At 41.8% G+C, this 14,801-nt stretch overlaps 2 protein-coding genes across 2 annotated transcripts in view; one reads left to right on the top strand and one right to left on the bottom strand.

The window, feature by feature from the left end:
* ILDR2 (immunoglobulin like domain containing receptor 2) overlaps nt 1-14,086 on the bottom strand; it is a 57,954-nt gene extending 43,868 nt beyond the window's left edge. Inside the window, 3 exon segments of the mRNA XM_089911735.1 lie at nt 5,845-5,964; nt 6,832-7,164; nt 13,701-14,086. Of these exon segments, the coding sequence (XP_089767861.1) occupies nt 5,845-5,964; nt 6,832-7,164; nt 13,701-13,755 (508 nt within the window). The 5' untranslated portion in view covers nt 13,756-14,086.
* MAEL (maelstrom spermatogenic transposon silencer) overlaps nt 1-14,801 on the top strand; it is a 121,457-nt gene that overhangs the window by 30,385 nt on the left and 76,271 nt on the right. The window contains exon 4 of the mRNA XM_089911720.1: nt 1,612-1,796. The gene's annotated coding sequence lies outside the window, so the exon portion shown is untranslated. The remainder of the gene's footprint in view (nt 1-1,611; nt 1,797-14,801) is intronic.

Genomic DNA, 14,801 nt, shown 5'->3' with positions numbered 1-14,801 from the left:
GTCCTGTTATTCTTTTCTCGGTCCAGAGGCACAAGTGTTCATCCAGCCATATTTCCACTGGGGCCCTTCCCCTCCTTTATCTCCTTGGCCCTTAAAAAACAAGCTACCACATGACACATCAGAAAGAAGGGGTCAGGCCCTTATATTGTGCATAGAAAGAAGTAAGAGCAAGGCGAGCTGCTTTTAGATTTTAAAACAACAACTTCCCTACTTGAGCCTTCCTGAATGGTGAAGTCCTTTTCCTGCCAGCTGGAGCTGACCGAGGGAACTTTATTCCTATCCAAACAGTGGCATGGTTCCAGGTTATAAACAGACTGTTCCCGCCACTGATCCTAGACCAATGTCTAATCTCAGGGTGGCAGATTTCTGGACACTTCCACCTTCTGTGACTGTCTTCTGGTATGGCCCTACGATCCCAGACATCTGTCTAAATATTTCTAAGGTACCTGTCACTGTCATCTCAAAGCACCCTAAACACCACGTGCATTTCTACCTTCTGAATCATCAAAAAGAGACTAAAGAGTGTTCAGTATAGTGTTTGCATTTAGTGTTGAGTCAGCGGTTATCCTCCCATTTCTCTGAATCACATCTTTGGATATTTCTGAAACCTCTGAAAGAAGCATCTGAAGCGATCTGTAGATGGTTCAGATGTATGGGGAAAAGAAGGTGGGTCATGCTCAGTGGGGAGGTACACAATCTGGACAAAAGCAGCTATGTCTCGGAAGTGAGGGCCCAGGTTAGTGGTTATAGGCATTGGTTATAGGTTTCACCGAGAAATGAAATGAGATACTAAAGCAGATCTAGGACAAGTAAAAATCTTTACCTATGGCCTAAAGCAGCAACAACATTTTTAAAAACATGACTTATGCAGGGGAGCATTCTATAGCTTCTTAATATAGACAGGTCGTGTGGTATCGTGGAAAGAGATGAGGCTGGGAATCAAAACACTTGGGTTTGATCAAAGACACTCTTTTGGAAGGGGATAATAATTACAAAACCTGAACATTAATTTCTGCATTTGGAAAACAAGGGAAATAATGCCTGCTCTCGTACATTACAAGGTTATAATAGAAAATTTTTGCGAAGTCAAATTCTTATCAGTGTACAGTAATGTTAGTAGTAGATGTAGTAATGGCATCACTTTGGTGGATATTTATTGCTTTTTGGGGCATCTCACATCCATTCTCCCTTTTTTTTGTAACAGTGCCCCAATTTACTTTGGGGAACTAATTCTTCTCTGTATCTTGATGGACTAGCCACCAAGAGCCTCTAATCTCCTAATGCTAAGCAGTGGACACCTACCCAACTGGACCAGCTGGACTCTCTCTCCTGAGACTGATTCTTGAGTGAGAAAATGCAAGATCAGAAAAAAAGAGATGAGTTGATTTTTTTAATGTCCATGGAGCCCTAAATACGTCGTCTATTAATTCTTGCTACATAGACCCTAGAGCGTCTCTGGCGGGGCAGGAATGGTGCTGTGTTCATCAAAACATTTTTACTTTCTTCCTGGACACAAACAAAATAACAGGAGAAGTAACCCATGTCACTGACAGAACTGACCCCTAAAAAGTCCCCCATGAATGACCTTCCTTACTTTTTCTTTCTGTGCAGCCGGGAGCAAAGTTCTCCAATACAGCAAACTAAAACAATGGAGAAGCCTAGACCCCTACGCCATACTTGGAAGGGAGCTGCCCAGGTAAAAGCCTCCTAACCCACATCTGACTATGACAAGATGACGTAATGAACTTCTATGGTGGCAAGTCACTGAGATTCGGGGGTTGTTTTTACAGAAGCTAGTAAGTGTTACCCTAATATATTATCCTTTTTGGAGACTGATTTTCCAGCCTTTCTTTCAATTTTGATATCCTTCCAATGAATTCCTTTCCTGCCTAGGTTAGCCAAAGTCTACTTCTGTTGCTTTCAACCATAGTCCCGGATGGTTCTGTCACTAGTAAAAATTAAAATACCCAGATAAAGAATCATGACCGATGAGATTAAACCATGTTATATATCACTTGAGACTGTAGACATTTATTATATAAATACTTCATAAGTCAACAAATATATACTCAGCACTGATTAACATTTAAGGGTCACAAAGTAAATACTGGTTACAGATTCTGCCCATTTATCATTTTAAAAAAACATTCATTCAAGCGTCTTTATTCTAGACACTCTGCTAAGCATTGCAGATAGAAAGGTGAATGAGAACTGGTTCTTGCCTCTGAAGAGCTCATGTTCTAGGGCTAGTGAGAAGCGTCCGATGTCGTAGGGGAAATCAAGACAAATATACATGCAGTACCCATGTGGCCACTCACATGAAGTCAAACTAGAATATAAGACTGATAAGGTTCTGTCCTTGACCCTTTCCATTTTATATAATCTTCTTGAGTGACTCATCTAGTCTTTCATGGTTGTGACTATCATTCATGACTCTCAAATCTATTATCTCTAATCCTAGTTTCTCCACTGAGTTCCAGACCTGTATTTCTAATTGTCAGCAAGACATCTACACCTTGGTGTCCCACAGGCCTCTCAAATTCCACATGTTTTCTACATCTGTGACTATTTCTGTTTTGTAAATAAGTTCACTTGTACCATTTTTTTTTTTTTTAACCAAACTCATTCTCCTGCCTCTCCAACCTGCTTTCCATACTGTGGCCTCTCTCTCGGTTGACGGAACAGTTGGCTACCCAGCTAGCTAGAAACCATGGTGTCCTTTTGACTCATCCCTGTCTCATTTTTTTTAATGCATTAGTCACCAAGATCCATCAAGATCAATTCCATCTTAGAAATGTTTCTGTGTTGTTTGTTCTCAATTCATTACTCTGCTTCAGAATCTCATACCCTTTCACCCGTGCTGCTGCACCTCCCCATAACCCATCCCTCTGTTCTAGCACTCCTCTCTAAGGCATTGTCCACCCTGCTGCGAATTATTGTTTTGACCCTGAGATCTAATTTCATTCCTCTGTCCTGATCATCCTTGAAGAAGAGCTCAAGTTTCAGCTCCTTCAAGCCTCCATCAATAGTTTATCCTCATTCTTGTGGAATTAGTCCTTTTAACCCTGACCTACTGCAAAAGACCACAGTTTATTCCTGCTGGCTTCCTTGTGAGTGAGCACCACCCTGTATGTTCTTGTAACCAACCTGTAACTCTTTTATCTCTGTCATGAGGACTGAATTACTGGGAGGTCATTTTCTCATTTATCAAGGTAGGCACATCACTCACATTCATCTACTTTTTAAACCAAGAATTTTAAAATTGAAATAAAACTCAAAAATAACTGAGTTGAACACCTTTTCCTATACATAAATGCCTGATATAATAACTCATAAAAAAATCTTCCACCTTCTTAAGGATATAGAAATTACTACTCCTAAGAACACTGATTGTATCTTTAGATGTCTCTCTGATTGTTAACAGTTCTTTCTTTATTCTGAGATGGACTCACTCCCTTTGTAACTTCCTAGCCACACAGACAGAGTAGGTTTCCAATCTCTCTTCTATACAATTTCACTTCAGATATCTGGAGATATCCCATGTTCCCTTTCCCAAGTCCTCTTTCACTAGACCAAACCCTCCCAATTCCTCCTACCATTCCTCATATTAAGTTCAGTGGCTTATGGAGGTTGTAATTAGCAAACTGTGGACTCCGTTATCTTCCCACTGAGGTCTTAATCTCCTTGAGGATGACTTCAGAAATCAGGTTGCTCTCCCAGTCTCACGTAAAAAGAATACCTAACAAATGGGCCTGCAGGATATAACCACCAAATAATTAGCATTTTTTAAACTGTGAGGGTACTTTGAAAAATTCCATAAAGGGGTGTCAAGACCAAGAAGACTCAGAATGTTGCATTTGGAAGTAAATACAGTACTTCCTGCACCCAGAAAATTCTCATAGATTTCAAACTAACCCCTTTAATTAACTAACACAACTAGCATGGCAAATTTACCATGCTTTGAACATTTCTAATTATTTAGAATAAATTTCTAATTAATGTGGAATATAGCAGAATTACGTGTTTCTCCTCCCCAAGAACCCTAGTATGTATCTGTTTATCTCACAGATATGCTGCTTCTACTGTGATGAGCTGATTTGCAGCATCCCCACTTTCCCTTTATGGTTCTTTTTAGGGTAACACTGATTTCTGTTCTTATCTTTTCTTCCATCATTGTTGACCATTTTCATCTGAGTCTTCCTTTCACCCACCCTGTGGTGCTGAGGACAGCATCTTTGCCCAAGTTGCTTTGTATGTTTTGATCCAGAGCAATGCCCTTCATACACTTCAGCACATCCTCAGACGACAAGGCTTTCACTCTATTTATTTCCCCACATTTGCAGATCTGGGACCAAATTATTTAAAGTGGCTTTTACCTGGCCTCCTTTTCCTGCGCAGGCAATTACTTTGCTGCAAATGGTTGCACTGCCCAAATAACTGTGTTCACAATTAGCTAATTGCAGGCTCAATGAGCCACTTGTTCCTTCAAACTTAGCCATTAGAGTTGTGTTATTAGGCAGAAATTTATCTTTTTATTCCCTACAGAGTCACAGCAGATCCCGAATCTGATTGCCCTGTAGTCTTCTACAATGTCAATATAAGCCTTTTACATTTTTATTTCCTTTGGAATATATGTCGTATTTCCCATTCTTTTACAGATCACAGCAGTTAAGCTTCATATACTGGACTCATGTATTTGAGTAAACATGTATTTGAAATTAATCTAACTGTCTAAAAAGGGCTAATTATTATTAATTAAAGGGTTAATCATTAATAAATAATTATTACCTTAATCCATTTTGTAAACTATAAAATTAAGGCAAGCAGTACAGTTGATTTGTCAAAGTCATGATAGAGTAAAACTAAAAATCTTAAGCAAATTCCATTTTCTCCTGGGGCACTGAGTTTCCCACAGAGGGTAAAAATTAACCTTCAACCTCATTTGCTTCTAAAAGAAAGCACCTTAAATATTCCCCCCAAATTGTTAAGACCTGGTTTCTTGGAAGCTACAAAAAAATGTAAAATGGCTTCAAGGATTTACCTTTTATCCTACAATTAATGTTGTTCCTTTTCTTAATTTCTGTATGTTTTATTCTAATTTTTTTGTCCAGCCAACATTTATAGAGCACGAAATATGTGCTCAATTTTCAGTTTCATACAAGGAGGTCATCTCCCACTGATATTCCTCCAATCCACAAAAGAGAAAAGTACCCAGAAGTAATGAGTTTTCATTTATGAAGAAATTAATATTAATAAGGATTAGATTATAGTTGCTTTGCGAATAACTTGGACACTTTTAGGGTTCAAGAAATTTGCCTTCCAATTAAACACTATTACGTCTCCCCCATAGCTCTTTTCACTGAGCACCTTTTATTATTAAAAGTTTACAGCCATCTTTCCTTAGGATCGTCTTAAGTGGAGATAATTGAATGGGAAAAGATTCCTTTGTCTCAGGAGAGCCTAGCACACCAGCGAATTCTTATCTCTCAGCTGTCTCTACCCTGCTTCAAAGGCCTCTGGCATTTTCCTCAATCATTAGCATATGTAAAGAATAAGAGCAGAGAGAAATCAGGGTTAAAGGTGCAAGTGGAAAGGAGGGGAAAAAAGTAAGAAAGCAGAAGAAACATTCAGGAAAATGGTAAAATGTGGGCCATAGACACCAAGAAACAAAATATAATAAATACAACTACTGCTCATAAAGAACATATTCTAAAACTGGTTTGTCTGTGCACCAAAGGTAAAGCCTGTACGTGCAACCTGCTAACACACGCAGGGACGAGAAGCGAGAAGAGGGAACAGTGCAAGCAGTCTAAGATGAAAATGTTACTGAGGGTTGTCACTTACCCAACACCAGCAGTTCCACCGAGTCCTCGTTCTTGCCCTCCAGGTCATCAGGGGTGGTGATGATACAGTAATAGAGTCCGCTGTCTCCCCACATGAGTTTTCCAATTTGAAGATCTGCATCTGTTATCACAAAGAGAAGGACCGGGTCCTAAACTCTGTCCTCTGAAGGAAAACACTAAACAATGGCGGCGGGGGGGGGCAGCCCTTCTGGGTGTCTGTACTGTTCTATTTCTTTACCCGGATGGTGTTTGACGAGATGTTTGCTTTATTTAAAACAAACAACGAAACAGTAATAAAAGCTAGCATCCCTAAGGGGTGAGAATTAGAGCGCCCCCAGAAACTGGTTTAGTTCCAGTCTGGTTTCTGGAATAGAAGACTGCTTTCAACCAGGCCTGCAGAGGCCCTTGAAAGCCAAGTAAATTCCAGAATTAACCTGGACTCCTGGAAATGAGCTGGGTTCACAGGAGTTCTTCAAAATTTGGAACTTTTCCTTGCCCAAAGCTGTAGGGAGCAGGAAAAAGGGTGGAACTGATGTAAAACTACCTGAGGCTTGGGCCATGGCATCTACCTGGCTCTGAAACTTGTACACATACATCCCTTCTCCCAGCAGAGGAACTTCTTAGGGAAGTCTGCTTTCTGAGTTAAGGAAAGGGCAATAAAGGCTGGTGTCAAGGTGTGAGGTATTTGACTGAGAAAGCTTTCACTAGAACATATTTCAATTCAGTTCTGATAATAAATTCCTCAGGCTGGAGGTCAGGCTCATGAAAGACTATTTCCAAAGCTCATCTCTGTCTTCTCTTGATATTACAAGCCTCCATCCTTCCTCTCCACGCCATCCCATTAAAGCGATTTGCTAGGTTTCTTGATACTCCCATCCCCCATAAAATCAAAGTCTTGAGGGATTGAAAGGGCGCAAGGCTGACATCCTCTTGTATCTGGGAAGAATGGAACCAATCTTCCCTAGATTCAAAACAGAGACATTATTACCATGAACAATTGTGATCTCTCTGCCCCTGTAGAAATCTCCCAGGGTCACGGTCGAGCCCTGTTTGGAAGCTACCACTCGAACAGTCCTCCTACTGTCTAAACAATCCAAGTAGGGGTCCCATTCCAGGTTTCTTTTGCTGAGAGATTGGGCCCGGGGAGAAGACATGCCCAAGGATTCCCCCATGCGATCCTGGCAGTAGGACTTGAATTTCCACTGCACGACTGCAGGCTGATGGGAGGACGTGGAGAAGTGGCAGCGAAGCACAGTGGGCTGGAAGAGCATGGCCACCTTCTTCTTGTCGGGCACTGTGACCTGAAGGCCTCCAGCTATGGCTGCAAAATAGAATGAACATGTCCAAATGGTATCAGTGTCCTGGACCTCACCTCACATATCATAGGTGTGCCTTTCCACCTTACCTCCCTAACCTGTCTCTCCCCTTGTTTTCTCCATCACAATGAAGAGCATCAATATCTACCTGGTTGCCTTGTCCAGAAACCTGCCTTCACTCCCAGTGTCCAACTGGTCACAAAGTCGTGTCAACTTGACCTCTTAACATCTTTAATATTTCCTTCCCCTTCTTTAACCCCACTACCATTGCTTGTGTGTACGCTCTCCTCATTTCTTGCTGATAATTTTGCAATAATCTCTCGTCTGGTCTCCCTGCAGGCAGTTGCCCACATGCAGTCCATTCTCCTTGCTATAAGTTCAGGTTATCTTTCTAAATCTGACTGTTATGGCTCTCCTTCTTAAAACCCTTCACTCATCCTCCATGGCCTTCAGGATAAAACCCAAAGTTCTTGGCAAGGCATTTAAGGTGCCCCATCAACTATTCCTCCTCTGCCTCACATCTTGCAGCACCTCCATTTGAGCACCAACCTGCGATGATACCAAACTAACGGTTCCCCCAAGTGGGACGTGGTATATCACACCTCTAGATCTTGGCATGTGATATTTCTTGTTTATGGAATGCTTTTTCCTCACTTCTCTTCCTGAGAAACTCTTTTCCATCTGTCAAAACCAATTCAAAGGCTTCTTGTCAAGTCTTCTGTGACCAGTCAATCCATTTGTCACTTCCTCCTTTGCGCCATCAGTATCCCCAGCATTCTCCTCTAGACATTTACTATAATAATTTCGTACTTATTTTCATGCCTCCATCAGACTTGTTGGGTCAGGTGAGGAATGTGTCTTATCTTGCTGTCCTGGGTGAAACCCATAGATACTCAACAGCTAGCTGATAAATGAGGACAGTGAAGCCAGGACATATGACTTCAGGAGGAAGTGACTTCCCTTCCAGCTGGTGACCCAGCAAACAAGACAGAGATTAAGGGGAAAAGAAGGCTTTGAGAGGAATGGAGAATTTTGGATCAAAAGCAGTAGACTAAGTTCAAAAGCTTTGAAGGGTAATCCAAAAAAGGGTGGGGGGCGACTAGAAAGTAGATGAGAAGTTTAAGTGTTTAAAAAGATCAGTTTGAGGCTTGGTGTCCAAGAAAGAGAGGGAAATTTCAGTGAATGAAAGCCCAGGGGAGTGTTTGAGAGGCAAAGGGCTTCTATGAACTCAATGGTAGGATCTAGAAATTCCAGGCAAAGAGAACATAACTTCTTCAGGTGAATGGGAGAGTTAAGAGTTTCTAGCTTGATCTGAGGTTAGAAGCAGAAGTAGAATCACGATGAGAGGCAGAAAAACGGAATATGAATAGAAAGACATGATAAAGAGGTTCAGAGTTGAATCCAGGAGCCTGCCAAGCCAGCTTCAGGTAGCTTGAGGCAAAGAGTTTCACCCTAGAATTGCAGGTGGACTTGAGACATACAAGAAAGGGCTAGTTTCCAGGGGAAGCCTACTGTTCTTCACTATTGCCCATGGTCCCAATGACATCCCACAAAGCAAACTCACTCTCACAGCTCAAACATGCACTTATTCATGAAACTGTCTTTATAGAAGCTCTCTTAACAAGGGCAAGATACCATATTTGTACCTACTTCTGAGTTCCAGACCAGTGCCTCTCTTCCATGAAAGCACTGTGAAAACTAGGTTCTAATTCCAGTGCCTCTCTTCCATGAAAGCACTGTGAAAACTAGATTCTAATTCCTGTTAGGAAGAAAAGGTTTCTGCATTCTATGGAATTGGGAAGAGAATGCAACAGAATATTTGAGATTTAGTGTTTCGAACCTAAGTGCTCGATAGCTACTATGGAATAAATGAAGGAATGGGTGAGCAAATGAATGACTATTAACACGGGAATTTCTAGGACTTTGCAGAGAAAACGGGTTAAATGACTTATAAACAGCATAGTATAGTAAGAGAGCATTGGCATCAAAAGATAGGGCTCTGAATCTCATCTGGCCATTGTACTAATGGTGAGACCTTAATGAAGCCTCTTAAGCAATACTCACCTGTAAAATGAGCCTCATATTCCTTACTCAAGAGAGTTGTTAACAAACCTTCTCTCTCTCTCTGGGTGCCTGCAGAGAGTGAACTCTGTAACAGAGAACCTTGACCATGACCAGTAGAGGGGAGATCTCAAATGCAAATCCTACCTCACCTTTCCTGCCTTTTGCCTCACCTCCCATTCTAAGGCTCCTGAATCTCGATGAACATCCACCACTAATAGGTTTGATTACAGCCAAATTATGTAGATCAGCCCCACTGAGGGGCAAATAATTCCTAGAAAAGAACCCCAGTTCAGAAAAGAACCCTAGTTCCCAGGCTCCACTGCTTCCCTTCACCACCCCCAAATGTTGGTGTGGCTGATTCCACTCTTTCCAACTCACACACCTGGATGAGGAAAAGGCTTTTCTTTTTTTTTTTTTTTAACAGTTTCTCCTTAAATTCTATTGCATTAATTTTTAACCTTGTAGTTCTTCTTCAAAACCTTATTCACGCTCCAGTTTTCCAGGTAACAAAATGGGACAGAGAGTTGAAGTGTCTTCAGTTAGCAGTGGTTGAGACTGGATAACCAATCACAGGCATTGTTCCCAGCACAATGCTCGGTAGCTGACCAACCACCTTTCTTCTCTGCTACCTGTCCAGGCTCTTCCTGGGAAATCACATTTCCTTAGCATTCCAAGATAAATGAAACCAGCAAAGGAGGCAGGTGCAGACAAAAGTGTTGGGGGGGAGGGTTGTTTTTGGTTTTTTTGAGAGAGTTAAGTATGGGGTTTTCTTCATTAGATGATTACTAAGAATAACCTCCTCCTCAGCTCTGTTCTCTGTTAATGGATTAGCTACTTGACCAAGCCATTCAGCTCCCTTAATTATTATTTTTTAAAATTGTGCACTCCCTTAATTATTAATAGAGGTTAGTCAATTCACAGCTTCTATGACACACACATAAGTTCATGTTCCAAAGAATAAAGAATATGTTTTCAGAAACATCTGCCTCTTTACAGCATGATAATTAAAGGCATGGATTTTAGAGTGAGTCCTAAGTCAGAATCCAAGCCCTACCACTTCCTAGCTGCATGACATAAGGCAAATTACTTAAGTCTTAGGACTTTCAGTTTCCTTACTGGTAAAACCAGAATAATAGTAACTATCTTATGGAGCTGTTTGAGGGTTAAATAAGATTTTATCCTGGGCTTCCCTGGTGGCGCAGTGGTTGGGAGTCCACCTGCCGATGCAGGGGACACGGGTTCATGCCCCGGTCCGGGAAGATCCCACATGCCGCTGAGCCTGCGCGTCCGGAGCCTGTGCTCCGCAACAGGAGAGGCCACGACAGTGAGAGGCCCGCGTACCGCAAAAAAAAAAAAAAAAAAAAGATTTTGTCCTAAGCACTTAGGATAACACTGGTATACAGTAAGCACTCAATAAATGTAGCTGTTGCTGCTCCTGGAAGCTGGAAACCGAGGGTACCCTGAGTGTGTGTACACATACACAGAGATGTATACATATGCAGGTATAATGGAAACCTTGGGAATCTAAGCTAAGGATAGATCTGGATAGCTGGAGAGGACGGATCTAGGAATTTCAAGGAAATGTCAGTTTATTGGATCTTTGAGGACCATAAAAGTGAAGAGTTAGAGAGAAAGCTGAAGATGCCAATCCCTGTGTTAGCTCTAGAAGCATCAAAATGTAGGATGAATGCCACGCAGGTCCCAAGCCTGCCCAGGCCAAACCTATTAGGAACCCCATTCCCACTGGAGGGTAAGGTCTAGAATGCTCTTCTGGCCCTAACCCTGGGTTCTGGGCGAGGGCAGGGGTTTCTACACCCACTGAGCCACATGTCTTTCCCTCAGCCCGTGTTTATGTGAGACTGTGTTTCCATCTGATTTGCAATCCACTGGTACCAAAGCCTTACCCTGAGTTCCATTCTGCTTGCCTGGGCTCTGATATAAGCCCTTCTCCTGAGGATTAGGTTTTGTTCCCTATATCCTCACACATGACTGATCCATATCTGAAACTGTAACCTTGCTATCCACCCAACTTCAAAAACTACCTCTCATGGGACACCCACTCCTACCCCAGATCGGGCCCTTCAGAGATAGTAGCTAATTTGGATGAGGACCAAGATTGACAGTTCCCCAGGGACACTGAGATTTGGCCTGGGAACACCCTCCCTCTGACTCCAATTCCCAACAGATCTGCCCTGGGGCTAGGTTAGTATCCTGAACTTGGGTCCCACCTCTTATAGATTTTTTTTGTTTTTCTATGTTACCACCTGTCAGATGCCAAAAACCTAGTACTTCTTATGCTGGAGTCTATACAGGCTAATAAGAATACCTTTGAATGCCAGGTAAATAAATTAAAATTTTTCAGCCTCTCTGTAATGTTCACCTGTGCATTTGATCTAAGAAATCTTATTCTCCCGTGGTTCCAACTACCCGTTATGTCTCAGACCCTCAACTTCATAAAACGTCATCTGCACGTTTAACAGATACTTCAAATTAAACATATCTAAACTTTGTTCATCATCTTCTCTTTTCCCACCTCAACTCTTGCTTATAAACCAGTCTTTCTTGTCTCCCTAGCTCTTTTGCCAGTATACTCACTGTCCTATCATCGTAGATAGAACTCATAGCTTTGATCATCTCCTCTTTGGCTCTAACCATATTCAGTGGCCACTAATTCTAAATCTCTCTCAAATTTGACCCTTCTCTTTTCCCATGGTCACTCCTAGTGGGAATAAATCAAGTTTCTATTCCTTCTACCAGGAAGTGATTATGAAACACTTACTGTATGTTAGAAATTGTATTAAGTGCCATTCATGGAGTATCTTAATAAATTCTCTCCAAAAATCCTGTAAAGTAGGTATTATTATTACACCCAATTTACAGGTGAAGAAACTGATCCTCAGAAACTGTATGTATCCTGCCAAACACCTGAGGGTTAGCAAGTGACAGATTTGAACCCAGGCTGACTGGCCCCAAAGCTCTTACTATCACTTTACACAAGTCCTCATTATATTTTTGGTTTTATAATAGCCTCTTCAGTGGTCTCCCTACTTCCAGCCCAATGTACTCTCCACATTTTTTCTATCTAGAATATTCTTTTTTTAAAAGACAGATCGAATCATGTCAGGCTATAAGGCCTCCAATGATTTCCCATTCCTTTTAGGATAAAACCCAAATGCCTTGACACGGCATGTAAGGTCTTCTCCATGATTTGGGCCCGTGCAAGTTCCAGGCATACTGAGATGTTTTCCATTCTTTGACTATAAATATGTTATTCTCCCATCCTGGGGAAACATCAGGGCATGTAACTGAGGAGTTTCTGGGAGGTAGACTGAAAGAAGCACTGAGTGTGTGTCATGCACACACATGAACAAACACGTGCTGGCACAATAGGAAGGCTGGGACTCTGAGTCCAGGCAGGGGTGACACCATAAGGGACTTGTGTTTTTAAGCTCTTATAAGAACATTTACAGGAGTATGGAAAGAATCCATGTTTCATCCTACAAAATAAAGCAAGTATCCCAAAAAACTGGAAAGAGTGAAGTAAGTGAAGTATGTCCTATATCATACTATATAGAACACATCTGTAAAAATTAGGATTCCTGACTGAAAGAAGCACCAGAAGACATATTGAAGATTGAAGATCACAGGTGGTTTTCTACATTTGCAGAGGAGGGAGTCATCATTCTTAGACCACCAGACCATTCCTTCTGTTTTTATTGTTCCCCTGATCCTCAGGAAAACCGCCCTTGGCTATCTAATACAAATTCATTCAAAAACATGTTTTAAAATACAATGTTACATTCTGGGAACATAGATTTAAAAGACCAGTCTCTGAGCTTGAGAAATTCAATATAAACTTGGTTTCTAACTCTAAGGTCCCTGAGGGCAAGGACCAGGATTGGTTGATTCTGTACCCTCAGTATACAGCAAGCTCTATTTTATGGAATGAATATGTGGAATGAACAAATGAACAAGTGAATCTGAAGGGCCTTTCTTAGCAGGTGGTCCTCAGTGCAGAGAATGGATTCTGGTCAATAACTAGGAAAGCTGCCTAAAAGTAGAGTGATGAGTGACAGCTCAGAGCATCAGCTCCCATCTCAGCTAGTCACCAGGGGTACCAAGTCACCAGGCCAGGGAGGATCAGCTCCAAGTGCAGACAATGTCTCACTGCATGTGGCAAAATAAGTTCCTGCCCCAATTCTCATGTAAAGAAAAGGATTCTATACATGACGAATTGTGTTCTTGCAAGGATAACAAAAGCAGTATCTACAGAAATGCCGTTCTTATTTTAGTACTTTCATTTTTTTCAAAGCAGGTTCCTTTTCCCCACTAGTTGTAAGCTATTCCTGCCAGCATCTTTGAGAGGCAGATCTATAAGCACAGCCCCATTTTAGAGAAACAAAGATTGCTGCTAAAGATCATGGAAAATTATCATCACCACAGACAGGCATCTTTAGAAATTTTGTATCAAGCTCACCCATCCCTTAACTCTTGAACTCCCAGAAGTGGGATTTGACCTCAGAATTGCCCATTCACCAGCATATCTTGGCTTTCAGACTCCTAAGTTTTTTCTTCATTCAGTATGACAATACACATCTTCCTTTTCCTGCCTTTAAGCTAGATCTTTAAGAAATTCATCTTTTTGTCCTCACGTTTTTAACATACTGTCCCAATTTCCTAGGACATTGTTTTAGGAACAATTAATGGGCAGGTTTTCTAAGTGTAAGAGATGAATAAGGAGTGTCCGAGCATCTCCACTAGGGTTTGGTCCATGGCGTGTCCATCCCTTAGTAGCAATGTCAGCATGGGAAGCAAAGCATTTTGGGAAATGATGACCCACAGGCTCAATTTTTAAAGACAAAACACAGCTTGAACCTTTTTTCCCCCAGAAGTAGAAACCATTCATCTTCTTGATATAGTTGGGTTAAATAATAAAATAAAAAAGCCTTTACCGGGCTTCCCTGCTGGTGCAGTGGTTGGGAGTCTGCCTGCCGATGCAGGGGATGTGGGTTCGTGCCCCGGTCCGGGAAGATCCCACATGCATCGGAGCAGCTGGGCCCGTGAGCCATGGCTGCTGGGCCTGCGCGTCCGGAGCCTGTGCTCCGCAACGGGAGAGGCCACAACAGTGAGAGGCCCGCGTACCGCAAAAAAAAAACCAAAAAAAAGCCTTTACCAAGAAGAGTAGACATTTCCTTGCTGTTTGCCTATTTTCTAAGCCTAGTTCTCCAGCTTGCCTATTAGTCCTGTAAGTTACTCAATTTCCTTTCAATAAATTTCTTTCCTGCTTAAATTGGACAGAATCAGTTTCTCTTGTTTGCTACCATAGTACCTAATGGCTTGATCCATTTTAGGGTTAGGGTGACCAGATGTACTATTTTGAGATAATAAAAAATATGACAGCATTCTTGCATGTTTTCTCCCCAAGACTCCTAAAAGGCATCAGTATCTCCCCCCTCTCCATGGGGCTAAAGTAGACACTGGTGCTGCCCTCGCCCAGGTGGGCATTGCTCATGGCCTAGTTATTATTTGCTGCCAATAACTCTAGCGCTTGTGCACACAGAGCTTGCCATTCATTAAG

This window comes from Delphinapterus leucas, chromosome 1, assembly GCF_059928025.1.
Source record: "Delphinapterus leucas isolate spDelLeu-1000000601 "Yukka" chromosome 1, BTC_Dleu_Yukka2, whole genome shotgun sequence".
NCBI lineage: Eukaryota > Metazoa > Chordata > Mammalia > Artiodactyla > Monodontidae > Delphinapterus > Delphinapterus leucas.
This window is presented reverse-complemented; position numbering and strand designations above follow the sequence as displayed.